The sequence below is a fragment of the Pleurodeles waltl genome, chromosome 1_1 (assembly GCF_031143425.1).
Source record: "Pleurodeles waltl isolate 20211129_DDA chromosome 1_1, aPleWal1.hap1.20221129, whole genome shotgun sequence".
Taxonomy (NCBI): Eukaryota; Metazoa; Chordata; class Amphibia; order Caudata; family Salamandridae; genus Pleurodeles; species Pleurodeles waltl.
The window spans coordinates 800,519,711-800,532,783 of record NC_090436.1 but is presented as its reverse complement, the minus strand read 5'-3'; the positions used below and the strand labels follow the sequence as shown (position 1 = coordinate 800,532,783).

General features: G+C 44.2%; 1 protein-coding gene across 3 annotated transcripts in view; it reads left to right on the top strand.

Moving 5' to 3' along the window:
• RCL1 (RNA terminal phosphate cyclase like 1) overlaps positions 1-13,073 on the top strand; it is a 323,803-nt gene that overhangs the window by 174,617 nt on the left and 136,113 nt on the right. For all 3 annotated transcript variants that reach the window (XM_069228254.1, XM_069228263.1, XM_069228272.1), the window contains exon 6: positions 838-963. In XM_069228254.1, the coding sequence (XP_069084355.1) occupies positions 838-963 (126 nt within the window). The remainder of the gene's footprint in view (positions 1-837; positions 964-13,073) is intronic.

Below are 13,073 nucleotides of genomic sequence, written 5' to 3'. Positions count from 1 at the left end.
CCATAGCTTGAAAAAGCATTTCTTACAGTTTTCACATGATGTCTTGCCTAACTTTGTGGATGTTGGAACACAGGGAGGTAGAATATCTGAATGGGGTTCAGCAGACCACGCTCAGTACAAGGGCATTCTGTGAGACACTGCTTAGCAGGGATTTTAGAAAAACCATAGCTAGAGTCCTGGAAAGTCCTTGAGCTAGTGAGGTCTGATAGAGTGAGAAGCAGATATAGCCACAGGCAAGTACACAAGGTGGTAAAAGTTTCTTAAGTTGCCTCTGTTTTTTTTTTCATCTTTAGTAAACTAATTGAAATGAGTCTTGCTGTTAACGGTTTACTTTTAAAACGTTGTGTCCAATAGGTGCATTGATTTAGGACCGCTGATATATTCAACTTTCCTGTTCTCAACACTGTCCCCTCTCTCTGCTTCAGTCTGACTTTTTCATTTGGTCTGCTGAATCTCCTTTTCTTTTGATGACTACTTAAACTCCAGTCACTCTCAATTGTGATCTCATTAAATTATTCTACATCTCGTCACCTTCTATTACTCTGGTTTCAGCTGCACTCTTTTTACACTGGTACTCCACTCTTCAGTTAAGGCCTGCTAAGGCTGACAATTGTATGGGTTATGTTACTGCAGAGTACTGTAGTTTCCTTGCTGATTGGATTCACAGTCGTGTAGTATGTTATCGGGTTCTGTGTGCCCATTCCCAAAACTGTGGTCTGTTGTATCTTGCCAGGACTGTGACTTGGATTTAGTTGCAGAAGGGAATAATTGTTGTTGTGAGATTGTTACTTTTCAGTGTCCACTATTAAATATGGTTTCCTTTATATATGAACACAGATTTTCAGTCCGTGTGTCACCGCAGATCGCCAATAGAATGGTAGACTCTGCTAGGGGTATTCTGAACAAGTTCATACCAGACATCTACATCTACACTGATCACTTAAAGGGGGCCAATTCAGGAAAGTGAGTATAAAGCAGTCTTTCAAATACTTTAATGTGAAGGAACTATTGTAGTGGATCAGTTTGTATTCTTGCATTGATTGTATGGGCAAATACCTATTTGCATTTCCTTTAACTGTCTTTTCCGAAAACACAAAACAATATGGATTTGCATTTTTTGGCCGGTTTCTTGAATGCATAACTAGAAGAGTGGTTATTTCCCATGTGTCTGAAGTATCTACTCAGGGGGTCCACGCATGTTTCGAAAATTTAAAACGGTCCGTAAATGTGAAGACATTTTAAATTGGAGGCTAAAAATAATGTTGGTATCATTAGCTTGATTCGTGGAAGCCACACTAGTACAGCAAACAATCTTGTGTGGGCGATTGGTGGCCTCAGTTGAAGTACTGGTTTGTGCTGACAAAACGAGAACATGCTGTAGGAGCTAAAAAAAAAAAAAGTCATATGCTATACTCCAGCGTATAGTACGTAGTCTTTTGGCAATAAAATCACATTTTGAAAAGCTCCAAGCTTCCCAATCAAATTTCGGTTTTTCTTTTCTCCAATTAATACAAAGTTTAATAATTGGATGTATGTTTTTTTTCTTCTGTATTGTATTACATTGTTTTGAGGTGCAAATTGCACGCATTGCTTGCACAGGGATCCCAGGCTTCCAATAGTGATTAAATGGGGGTCCCCCATAGTCAAAAATGTAAGCACTACTGAACTAGAAGCACAGTTCCTGGTCATTGGACACAATAGTTTAATTTTAAACCCTGTAAACGTTTCATTTCTGTGACTTCTTTTAGGGTTGTGCTGCTCCCCTTTTGTGCCATTTTATCAGTGACAAAACCTTTTCTTCTTATTGGTCTGCGTTTCTCAGTTTTAGTGGCGGGAACCATTAAGGACCTTATGGCAGGTGCCACAAAGGCCTTTGACTCCTTATCCTTTGGGTGTTCAGAAGTGATTATTAAAAAGCCTTGCATGAACAAGTTTTTCCTGATGGTTCAAAGATTCTTGTTGTTGTTCTTGATACCAATATACTAAACCCCTTTTTGATCAGATGGCCTTATTACAGTAACTGGAGGACGGGTCTTTACTCAATGGTGGATGATGTTGTGAATGTGCAATGCTGAAAAAGAAAAGTGTAAACTCCAGGGATGTTATCTGTTTCTGTGCCTTAATACTCCATACCCTGCTGTTCAAGCATTTCATAACATAAGTGCCTTGCTTTCGGTATTGCATTTGTATTGTATTAGAATATCACAAATATGATAATGATTTGTGCAGAATGTGTCTGGTGTGCAGTTGGAATCTGATTAACAAAATCAGAATGTCCAGAGGCTTTGACATGTATTTGTGGTTAGTAGGTCACACTTTTTTCATTTTGTTTCACATACATGCATTGCAATTTCACAGTTCAAACCAGGAGAAGATGCTGGTTTGGTTAGACTGGCAATATTTCAATTTTGCTCACCAGAGGAAGACGAAGTATTTCCCAGGCCTCAAAGTTCATAGGTCGCCTTACAATCGTTTGTGAACTAAACGATTGTGAACACTGTGGAGGCTAGTATATCGAAGTATTTGTGCTGCCCTTTCGTTGTTACCTTTAGATGTCTGATAAACATAGTTAGTCCTTAGCCAAAATTTAGTGAAACAGATTTGGATTGTGCAGAATAAGGTCATTAAAGAAGGGGTGTTTGTGGGTATGAAAGATTGTTCTGTTTGTCTAGTTTACCTACTTAGTAGAGGAAAACAAGAAATTAATGGTGTTAGATGCAGTCTTAACGCTGAATTCTAACCCAGGAATGTTAGTTTTGCAGCATACAACCGTTGCACTTGCTTTACATGAGCCTGCCTTCGAATAGGTTTCAGAATCGTTTAGAATAGTGAGCTATGTTTTTCAAAGTTAAAGGTTGGCGGTGTCAGCCACCCTGGCTATCCGTATTTAGACTCTTACAAGATGTCAGCTGAAGACATCAGTGTGTTTTGTTCCTGCCACCAACTTAACATGGTTTATTATGCTTTCTGTTTGCACCACATGTCTTTGTCGGTCAGTGTGCACATCCTCACTTATCTTAATCTCACTGTAAGAAATTGATTTTTGGTTGTGAAGTGAGCCCTTCATACATAACGAGTCTGCAGCTGTCTTATTACTGAGAACCAAGTACACTTTTGTAGCACTGGACTCTTTCAGGTTGCAGAGCAGTCCAAGGCCCACTCAATTTGCTGGCACACAACTACAACACTTGATAAATTATTGTCCTATCAGTGTTTTTATTTTTATTTTATTTTTTTAGGGTCGAATCTGCAAGTGTGTGCACTAGTGAGACTGTTGTATACAGTAAAAGTTCTTGGGGCCCGCTTGTCGCTCACCATTTGTTGACTTGTGTGATACTCTTCTCTAAAGTCTTGTGATTCGTTACTGCAGGCTTGGCATTTCCGTTCCTCACTGGGGATCAGGAACCAAGCATTGATTTATTCAACTTAATCAGTGTCCTTCCACTGCTTTCGACATGATCGAGGTACTATTTTATTCTTTTTAACGTGTAGTGCCCTGCAAGCAGAAGGCTTGTGACTTACTAAAACGTGCCCAGCAGGACAAACAATTGCAAAGTTTTTTTATAGCTAACTTTCTTTTATTTTTCCAAGTCATCTTTTCTCACTTTCCACTCATGTTTTCTTTTGCTCATGGATGCGGTTTTCAAAAGATGATGATTATTTTGTTGGAAATATTGCTAAGCGACATTGTTTTTTAATTATGTTATTTCCGAAAATATGCTTTAACACGTAATCATGCAGTACATCCCACTCCACCCAACTACAATCAGCCCCACCGAAATCCACCCCACTCCAATACCAACCACTCATCCAACCCGCCTCAATCCTCTGACCTACCCCAGTCTAATCTAACCCACTTCAATCCAAAAACAAACTGCCCTACTCCAATGTAGTACATTCTGCCCCCACTCCAATGTGCCCAAAATAAATCCAAAACAATTTGCACCACTCCAATCTAGCTCAATCCAGCCCAGTCTATCTACTCCAGCCCAATACACCCAATTCCAATCTATTCCACCCAACTCCATCCATCTTACTGTATTCCAATTCAACCCAGTCTACTCCAATCCACCCACTCCAGTCAAGTCCACCGCTACCCAAGCCACCTAACTCCAGTCTAGTCCACCCACACCACCCCAGTCAATCCCACTCCAATACAGTCCACTTTAATCCACCTCACTCTAGTCAAATCCAGTCCACATGAATCCACCTTACTAAAGTCCAGTCCACCCTACTCCAAACCAACTTAATCTACCCCACTTCAGTCCAGTCCACCCCTCTGCAATCAATCCTCCCCACACCAGTCCTGTCCCCTCCAATCCACTCCAGTCCATCCCTCTCCAATTTACACAACTCCAGTCCACAACACTCCAGTCCACCATATCCTATCCACCATACTGAGTCCAACCCACCTCACCCTAATCCACCCCACTCAGTACAATCCACCTCGCGCCAGTCCAGTACACCCCACCCCAATCTGTTACACCCCAGTCCCATCCAACCCACACCCCCTCCATCCAACCTCCACCCCTCCCCATTTCTATCCAGTCCACCTCACTCCAATCCATCCCACTTCAGTCTACCACACTCCAGTCCATCCAGCCTACCCCACCCCAATCCACCCACTCCAATCCACTGCACCCCACCCTACTCCAGTTCAGTCCATCAGACTCCAATCCATCCTCCCGCACACTCCAATCTAGCCCACCCCAGGCCACCCCACTCACTGCTATCAAATCCATCCCACTCCAGCCCACTACACCCTATTTCAATCCATACCACCCTAATCCCCCCGTCACCTCAATCCACCATACTCTGCTTCAGTCCACCTACACCATTCCAGTGCAATCCACCCAGCTCAGTCCACCCCAATCCAATCCAGCCTGCCCCACCTCAATCCAATCTACCCTACCCCACTCCAGTCAACCCCACTCCAACCCACCCCAGCTCTACTGCTCCAAATCAAACCATAGACACCCAACCCAGTCTAATCTACTCCCCTTGAATCCAGCCTAATCCAATCCACCTCACCCCATTTCAGTCTACCCTACATCACTCCACCCCACTCCAGTCTCCCCACTCCATCCATCCCACTCTACCCCAGTCCCATCCACCCCACTCATCCCCAACCCACTCCACCCTATTCCACCCCACTCCATTCTTCGACACTCTCTGCCTCTAAACTCTACTACACTCTACTACTCCTACTCCACGACATTCCAACAAATCCACTCTACGACACTACTCCCCCACTCCACTCTGACACTCCATGCCACTAACATTTAGCTGTGCTGAACAGCAGCCACACTGGTGTACAACCTAACAAAACACATTGGCAAAGCCAATAGCTCTTATATAGGCAAGACAATGATTGTCTTTTAAAAGGTAAAATACTTGTTTGGTGGCATGTGTGGCTGTAGATACACATGCTTAGCATACTCTTGCTACCTAGTGTTGGGTCCGGAAGTGTGCCAATTGTTTTTCTTCAAATAAGTCTTTCGAGTGAAGAGGTAGTGGCTCCTCTTGGTAATGTGCATCGGCATTGACTCCATTGTTAGATTGTTTTCTTCTGCCGTCTGGTCTGGTCATGGATCACCGAGCTCTGGGTCAGGGCTGTTTTCAGACGGTTTCCATTCGTGATCCACTCCCACCTTAGTCAGTATTGTTCTCTAACACATTCCCACTTTTATGCTTCGAGATTTGAAAACAGTCGCCCATCAGATGGATGCACTTGAACAAAGGCCCTTTGGGGCCTCACCCTTTCTAGCTTAATTTTCCTTTTTGGTATACAGTCCACTGCTCACGGAACGGACACCTATCCCCTTCTGCCCGAGGTAGCCGCGGACTCGCCTTCACCAGGTCTGCAACCTCTGTTTGTTTCCCAACCACAGGAAAGAGGACTGGTAGGCCTGCCAGTCATTCTGGTCCAAAAAGAGCCTACAAGACTACAGGGCATGTTGCAGGGAGATGCAGTAATGCGAGGTCGATGACACACCCAACATTTTCGAATATCATAATGTCGAAGAAGAGGAGGAACTCCACAAGGCCTTAGCGGCTGAGGAAAAGGCTTTTTCCATCGAGGGCTCCAACTCCAAATTAAAAATTGACCTCGAGATGCGGGATCTTCCACTGGGTCAGCATACCGTGAGTACTGACATCCCTGTCCTGCCATCAAAAACATTTGGCTCCAACTGATCGTAAGGCTCCCGGGCCACCACTGCCAACAGGCCATGTCTGGTACAGAAAGTTTGATTCAGATGCCACACCCTCTGGCTCAGCACCGAAACATAAACCTAAGCCGACCAATTCGGTGCCTAGCCAACAAATTCCACCTTCGGCACCGATCACTTTGGCGCCGACCATTTCTGCACCAACGACTTCGGCACTGAAACAAAGTCACATCAGCTCCAAAGATTTCCAAACCAACACCTAAATCTGAGACTAGTGCTTTAGTCGAAGCAATTCTCCACAATAAGCAGGAGAAACGTGATGCCCATCAGAGGCAAATCCATGTACAGCCTCACACCGGGTGCATTTTGACAAAAACTGTCATTTCTGAGCCACCTCCATCCAAACACCTGCTTTCTTTTGGAGAGACCATTGATATCCTGGTGCCGACCAAGAAGAAGACTGACAAGGCCACCAGTTTCTTGCACCCTCCTAAACCCTCTTCTCCACCACCACCTCCACAACTGTCCCCCACTTCCCCTCATTCTCAGGTTCACCCACTAGGCATCACTCCTCAGGGGTCCCCACATTCTTTCACTGGTGGGCATGGGACAGGGGATGATGCGTTTAATGCACCACAGCCCCCTGATCCTTGGTCAACCTACGATGTTGACCCACTAGGGGATAATGATCCTGATCTGTACCCTGGTAGGCCGTCTCCACTTGATGACACCACCTCCTATCAGGGGCTTAGTATTAGGGCTGCAATATACCAGTAAATATCCCTCCATAATGAACCCATAGAGGAGGATTTTCTAACCGAAACTCTTTCCACTTCACATAGGGCAACACATTACCTCCCTATGCTCAAGGTTATGTTAAGACATGCAGATGATATTTTTAAAGGTCCTTCACAAGCTTGCATTATCACGCCCAGGGTTGATTTAAAAAAAAAAAAAAAAAAAAAAAAAGTGTGTGTGTGTGTGTATATATATATATATATATATATGTGTATATGTGTATATATATATATATATATATATATATATATATATATATATATATATATATATATATATATATATTTGTGTGTTCGATGGCATGTGTAGCTGCAGATACACATGCTGTGCACATCCCGCCATCTGGTGTTGGGCTCGGAGTGTTACAAGTTGTTTTTCTTCGAAGAAGTCTTTTCGAGTCACGAGATCGAGGGACTCCTCCCATTTCGGCTCCATTGCGCATGGGCGTCAACTCCATCTTAGATTGTTTTTTTCCACCATCGGGTTCGGACGTGTTCCTTTTCGCTCCGTGTTTCGGGTCGGAAAGTTAGTTAGAATCTCCGAAAAATCGTCGGTATTGTTTGCGTTCGGTATCGGGTTAGTTACAACAGATCGACACCGACTTTTGAAGAGCTCCGGTGGCCCTTTGGGGTTTTTTCGATTCCCCCGTCGGGGCCTGGTCGGCCCGGCCACGTGTCTCTTCAAGGCTGATGGAACGGACCCATTCCGCTTCTGCCCAAAATGCCATAACAAGTATCCATATACAGATCAGCATCTGGTCTGTAACTTGTGTTTGTCGCCAGAACACAAGGAAGATACTTGTGACGCCTGTCGAGCGTTTCGGTCCAGGAAGACACTAGGAGACCGAAGAGCAAGAAGACTGCAAATGGCGTCGGCGCCGACAGGACAAGAGCGTTTCGAGGAGGAGGAAGAAACCTTCTCCATCCAGGAATCTGACTCAGATGAGGTCGATCCCGAAGAAACGCCGAAAACCGTGAGTAAGACGTCGAAACATAAAACTCACGAAAAGAGCACAAAAACCCAGGGGACGCCACCGCCAACAGGCCATGGCTTAACCCGAAAATTAGGTGACCGAACATCGGCACCGAAAAAGGGCGCGCTTGTATCTGAAGTCATCCGACTCAGGTCGAGATACCGCCACACAGCAATCTCGGGCCCGAGATAGCGGCTCCGAGCAAGTTCGGCACCGAGACAGCTGCACCGAAATGAGTCGGCACCGAGAGACAACAACGCCGAAAAAAAAAAAAAGGTTTCGTCGGAACCGAAAAAGGTAGCCAAAAAGGTTTCGATACCGAAACATCCGGCTTCGGAACCGAAATCCAGTATCTACACAGAGGAACAAGGACTATCCTCACAAATGAAAATACATAGATTTGGACAGGAATTAGAGACAATGGAGCCAGACTACACCCAAAGAAGGCTCCACATCCAAAAAGGAACGGGAAAGATCAGCACTCTCCCTCCTATTAGAATGAAACGCAAACTTGCCTTCCAGGAGAAAGGCAAGCAACCACAGGCAAAGGTGGCTAAACAACTAAGCCCGCTACCGTCTCCACAACGCTCGCCGCAAACATCACCGGTAGCCACTCCACCTATGATGCAATCCCCGACCAACACAGGGATGTGTCAAGATGACCCTGATGCATGGGACCTTTATGATGCACCGGTGTCCGATAATAGTCCTGACTGTTATCCAGCTAGACCGTCGCCACCAGAAGATAGTACAGCCTACGCACAGGTTGTGCCGAGGGCAGCGGCATTTCATAATGTCAGCCTACATGCAGAGCCCATTGAAGACGACTTTCTATTTAATACACTGTCGTCCACACACAGCCAGTACCAGAGTCTTCCCATGCTACCTGGGATGCTAAAACACTCCAAACAAGTGATTGAGGAGCCTGTAAAAGGCAGAGCCATTACTCCAAGAGTGGAGAAAAAATATAAACCGCCACCAACAGACCCCGTGTACATCACACAACAGCTAACACCGCACTCAGTTGTAGTAGGGGCAGCTCGCAAGAGAGCAAACTCACATACTTCAGGAGATGCACCACCTCCAGATAAAGAAAGTCGCAAATTCGACGCAGCAGGCAAAAGGGTGGCGGCACAGGCAGCAAACCAGTGGCGTATTGCAAATTCTCAGGCTCTGTTGGCCAGATACGATAGGGCTCATTGGGACGAAATGCAACATTTTATAGAACATTTGCCAAGGAGTTCCAGAAAAGAGCACAGCAAGTAGTAGAAGAAGGACAGAGTATCTCCAACAATCAGATACGGTCAGCAATGGATGCTGCAGACACAGCTGCTAGAACTGTCAACACAGCAGTGACAATAAGGAGACATGCATGGCTGCGTACATCAGGATTTAAACCAGAAATACAGCAAGCTGTGCTGAATATGCCATTTAACAGACAGCAGTTGTTTGGGCCGGAGGTGGACACTGCCATCGAAAAACTTAAGAAGGACACTGACACGGCCAAAGCCATGGGCGCACTCTACTCCCCACAGAGCAGAGGCACATTTCAAAAAACGCAGTTTCGAGGGGGGGTTTCGAGGGCAAAGCACAGAACCCTCAACCTCACAAACAAGACCCACTTACCAGAGCCAGTATCAACGGGGAAGTTTTCGGGGACAATATAGAGGGGGACAATTCCAAAAGAATAGAGGGAAGTTCCAAAGTCCCAAAACTCCTCAAAACAAGCAGTGACTTCCACGTCACACATCCCCAACACAACACCTGTGGGGGGTAGACTAACCAAATTTTACAAACATTGGGAGAAAATAACAACAGATACTTGGGTACTGGCAATTATCCAGCATGGTTATTGCATAGAATTTCTCAAATTCCCTCCAAACGTCCCACCGAAAACACACAATATGTCAAAACAACATATAGATCTTCTAGGACTAGAAGTTCAGGCGTTGCTACAGAAAGAGGCAATAGAATTAGTACCAAACCAACAGAAAGGAACAGGAGTTTACTCTCTGTACTTTCTCATACCCAAAAAAGACAAGAGTCTGAGACCTATATTAGATCTCAGAACATTAAATACCTACATCAAATCAGATCACTTTCACATGGTGACATTACAGGACGTAATCCCATTGCTCAAACAACAAGACTACATGACAACACTAGACCTAAAGGATGCATATTTCCATATACCGATACATCCTTCACACAGAAAGTACTTAAGGTTTGTATTCCAAGGGGTACACTACAAATTCAAGGTGTTGCCATTCGGAAAAACAACTGCGCCAAGAGTTTTTAGAAAATGCCTAGCAGTTGTAGCTGCACATATCAGAAGGCAGCAAATACATGTGTTCCCGTACCTAGACGATTGGTTAATCAAAACCAACACGCTAGAACGGTGTTCACAACACACAAAGTATGTCATAGAAACCCTCCACAAACTAGGTTTCTCAATCAACTACACAAAGTCACACCTTCTGCTGTGTCAAACACAGCAATACTTAGGGGCGACAATCAACACAGCAAAAGGCATTGCCACGCCAAGCCCACAAAAGGTTCAGGCATTTCACAATTTAATACAGACCATGTATCCAAAAGAAAAAATACAAGTCAAGATGGTGATGAAACTCCTAGGCATGATGTCCTCATGCATAGCCATTGTCCCAAACGCAAGGTTACACATGCGGCCCTTACAACAGTGTCTAGCATCACAATGGTCACAGGCACAGGGTCAACTTCTAGACCTGGTGTTGGTAGACCGCCAAACATACCTCTCGCTTCAATAGTGGAACAGTATAAATTTAAACCAAGGGCAGCCTTTCCAGGACCCAGTGCCACAATATGTAATAACGACCGATGCCTCCATGATAGGGTGGGGAGCACACCTCAATCAACACAGCATCCAAGGACAATGGGACACTCAGCAAAAACAATTTCACATAAATCACTTAGAACTATTAGCAGTATTTCTAGCGCTGAAAGCTTTTCAACCCATAATAAGCCACAAACACACTCTTGTCAAAACAGACAACATGACAATGATGTATTACCTAAACAAACAGGGAGGGACACACTCAACACAGTTGTGTCTCCTGGCACAGAAAATATGGCATTGGGCGATTCACAACCACATTCGCCTAATAGCACAATTTATTCCAGGAATTCAGAATCAGTTAGCAGACCATCTCTCGGGATCACCAACAGATCCACGAATGGGAGATTCACCCCCAAATACTGAACATTTACTTCCAGAGTTGGGGAACACCACAAATAGATCTATTTGCAACAAAGGAAAACGCAAAATGCCAAAACTTCGCATCCAGGTACCCACAAGATCAGTCTCAGGGGAATGCGTTATGGATGAGTTGGTCAGGGATATTTGCTTACGCTTTTCCCCCCTCCCACTCCTTCCATATCTGGTAAACAAGTTGAGTCAAAACAAACTCAAACTCATACTAATAGCGCCAACATGGGCAAGACAACCTTGGTACACAACACTACTAGACCTCTCAGCAGTGCCTCATGTCAAACTACCAAACAGACCAGATCTGTTAACGCAACACAAACAGCAGATCAGACACCCAAATCCAGCATCGCTGAATCTAGCAATTTGGCTCCTGAAGTCCTAGAGTTCGAACACTTAGACCTTACACAGGAATGTATGGAGGTCATAAAACAAGCTAGGAAACCTACCACTAGACATTGCTATGCAAATAAGTGGAAAAGATTTGTTTATTACTGCCAAAATAATCAAATTCAACCCTTACACGCATCTGCCAAAGACATTGTAAAATACTTACTGCATTTGCAAAAGTCAAAGCTAGCTTTTTCTTCCATTAAGATACATCTTACCGCAATTTCAGCTTACCTGCAAATTACGCACTCAACTTCACTATTTAGGATACCAGTCATAAAAGCGTTTATGGAGGGCCTAAAGAGAATTATACCACCAAGAATACCACCAGTTCCTTCATGGAACCTCAACATTGTCTTAACACGACTCATGGGTCCACCTTTTGAGCCCATGCACTCTTGTGAAATACAATACTTAACATGGAAAGTTGCATTTTTATTTGCCATTACATCTCTAAGAAGATTAAGTGAGATTCAAGCATTTACCATACAGGAACCATTTATTCAAATACACAAGCATAAAGTAGTTCTACGGACAAATCCTAAATTTTTACCAAAAGTCATATCCCCGTTCCACTTAAATCAAACAGTAGAATTACCAGTGTTCTTTCCACAGCCAGATTCTGTAGCTGAAAGAGCACTACATACATTAGACATCAAAAGAGCGTTAATGTACTACATTGACAGAACAAAACTTATTCGAAAAACAAAACAATTATTTATTGCTTTCCAAAAACCGCATACAGGAAATCCAATTTCTAAACAAGGCATTGCTAGATGGATAGTTAAGTGCATTCAAACCTGTTATCTTAAAGCAAAAAGTGAACTGCCTATTACACCAAAGGCACACTCAACTAGAAAGAAAGGTGCTACCATGGCCTTTCTAGGAAATATTCCAATGACCGAAATATGTAAGGCAGCTACATGGTCTACGCCTCATACATTTACCAAACACTACTGTGTAGATGTGTTAACGGCACAACAAGCCACAGTAGGTCAAGCAGTACTACGAACATTGTTTCAAACAACTTCAACTCCTACAGGCTGAGCCACCGCTTTTGGGGAGATAACTGCTTACTAGTCTATGCACAGCATGTGTATCTGCAGCTACACATGCCATCGAACGGAAAATGTCACTTACCCAGTGTACATCTGTTCGTGACATTAGTCGCTGCAGATTCACATGCGCCCACCCGCCTCCCCGGGAGCCTGTAGCCATTTAGAAGTTGATCTTGAACATTTGTAAATTTGTAAATACATAACTTTAAACTACATTAGGTACATATGTATTCACTCCATTGCATGGGCACTATTACTAGCATACACAACTCCTACCTCACCCTCTGTGGGGAAAACAATCTAAGATGGAGTCGACGCCCATGCGCAATGGAGCCGAAATGGGAGGAGTCACTCGATCTCGTGACTCAAAGACTTCTTCGAAGAAAAACAACTTGTAACACTCCGAGCCCAACACCAGATGGCGGGATTTGCACAGCATG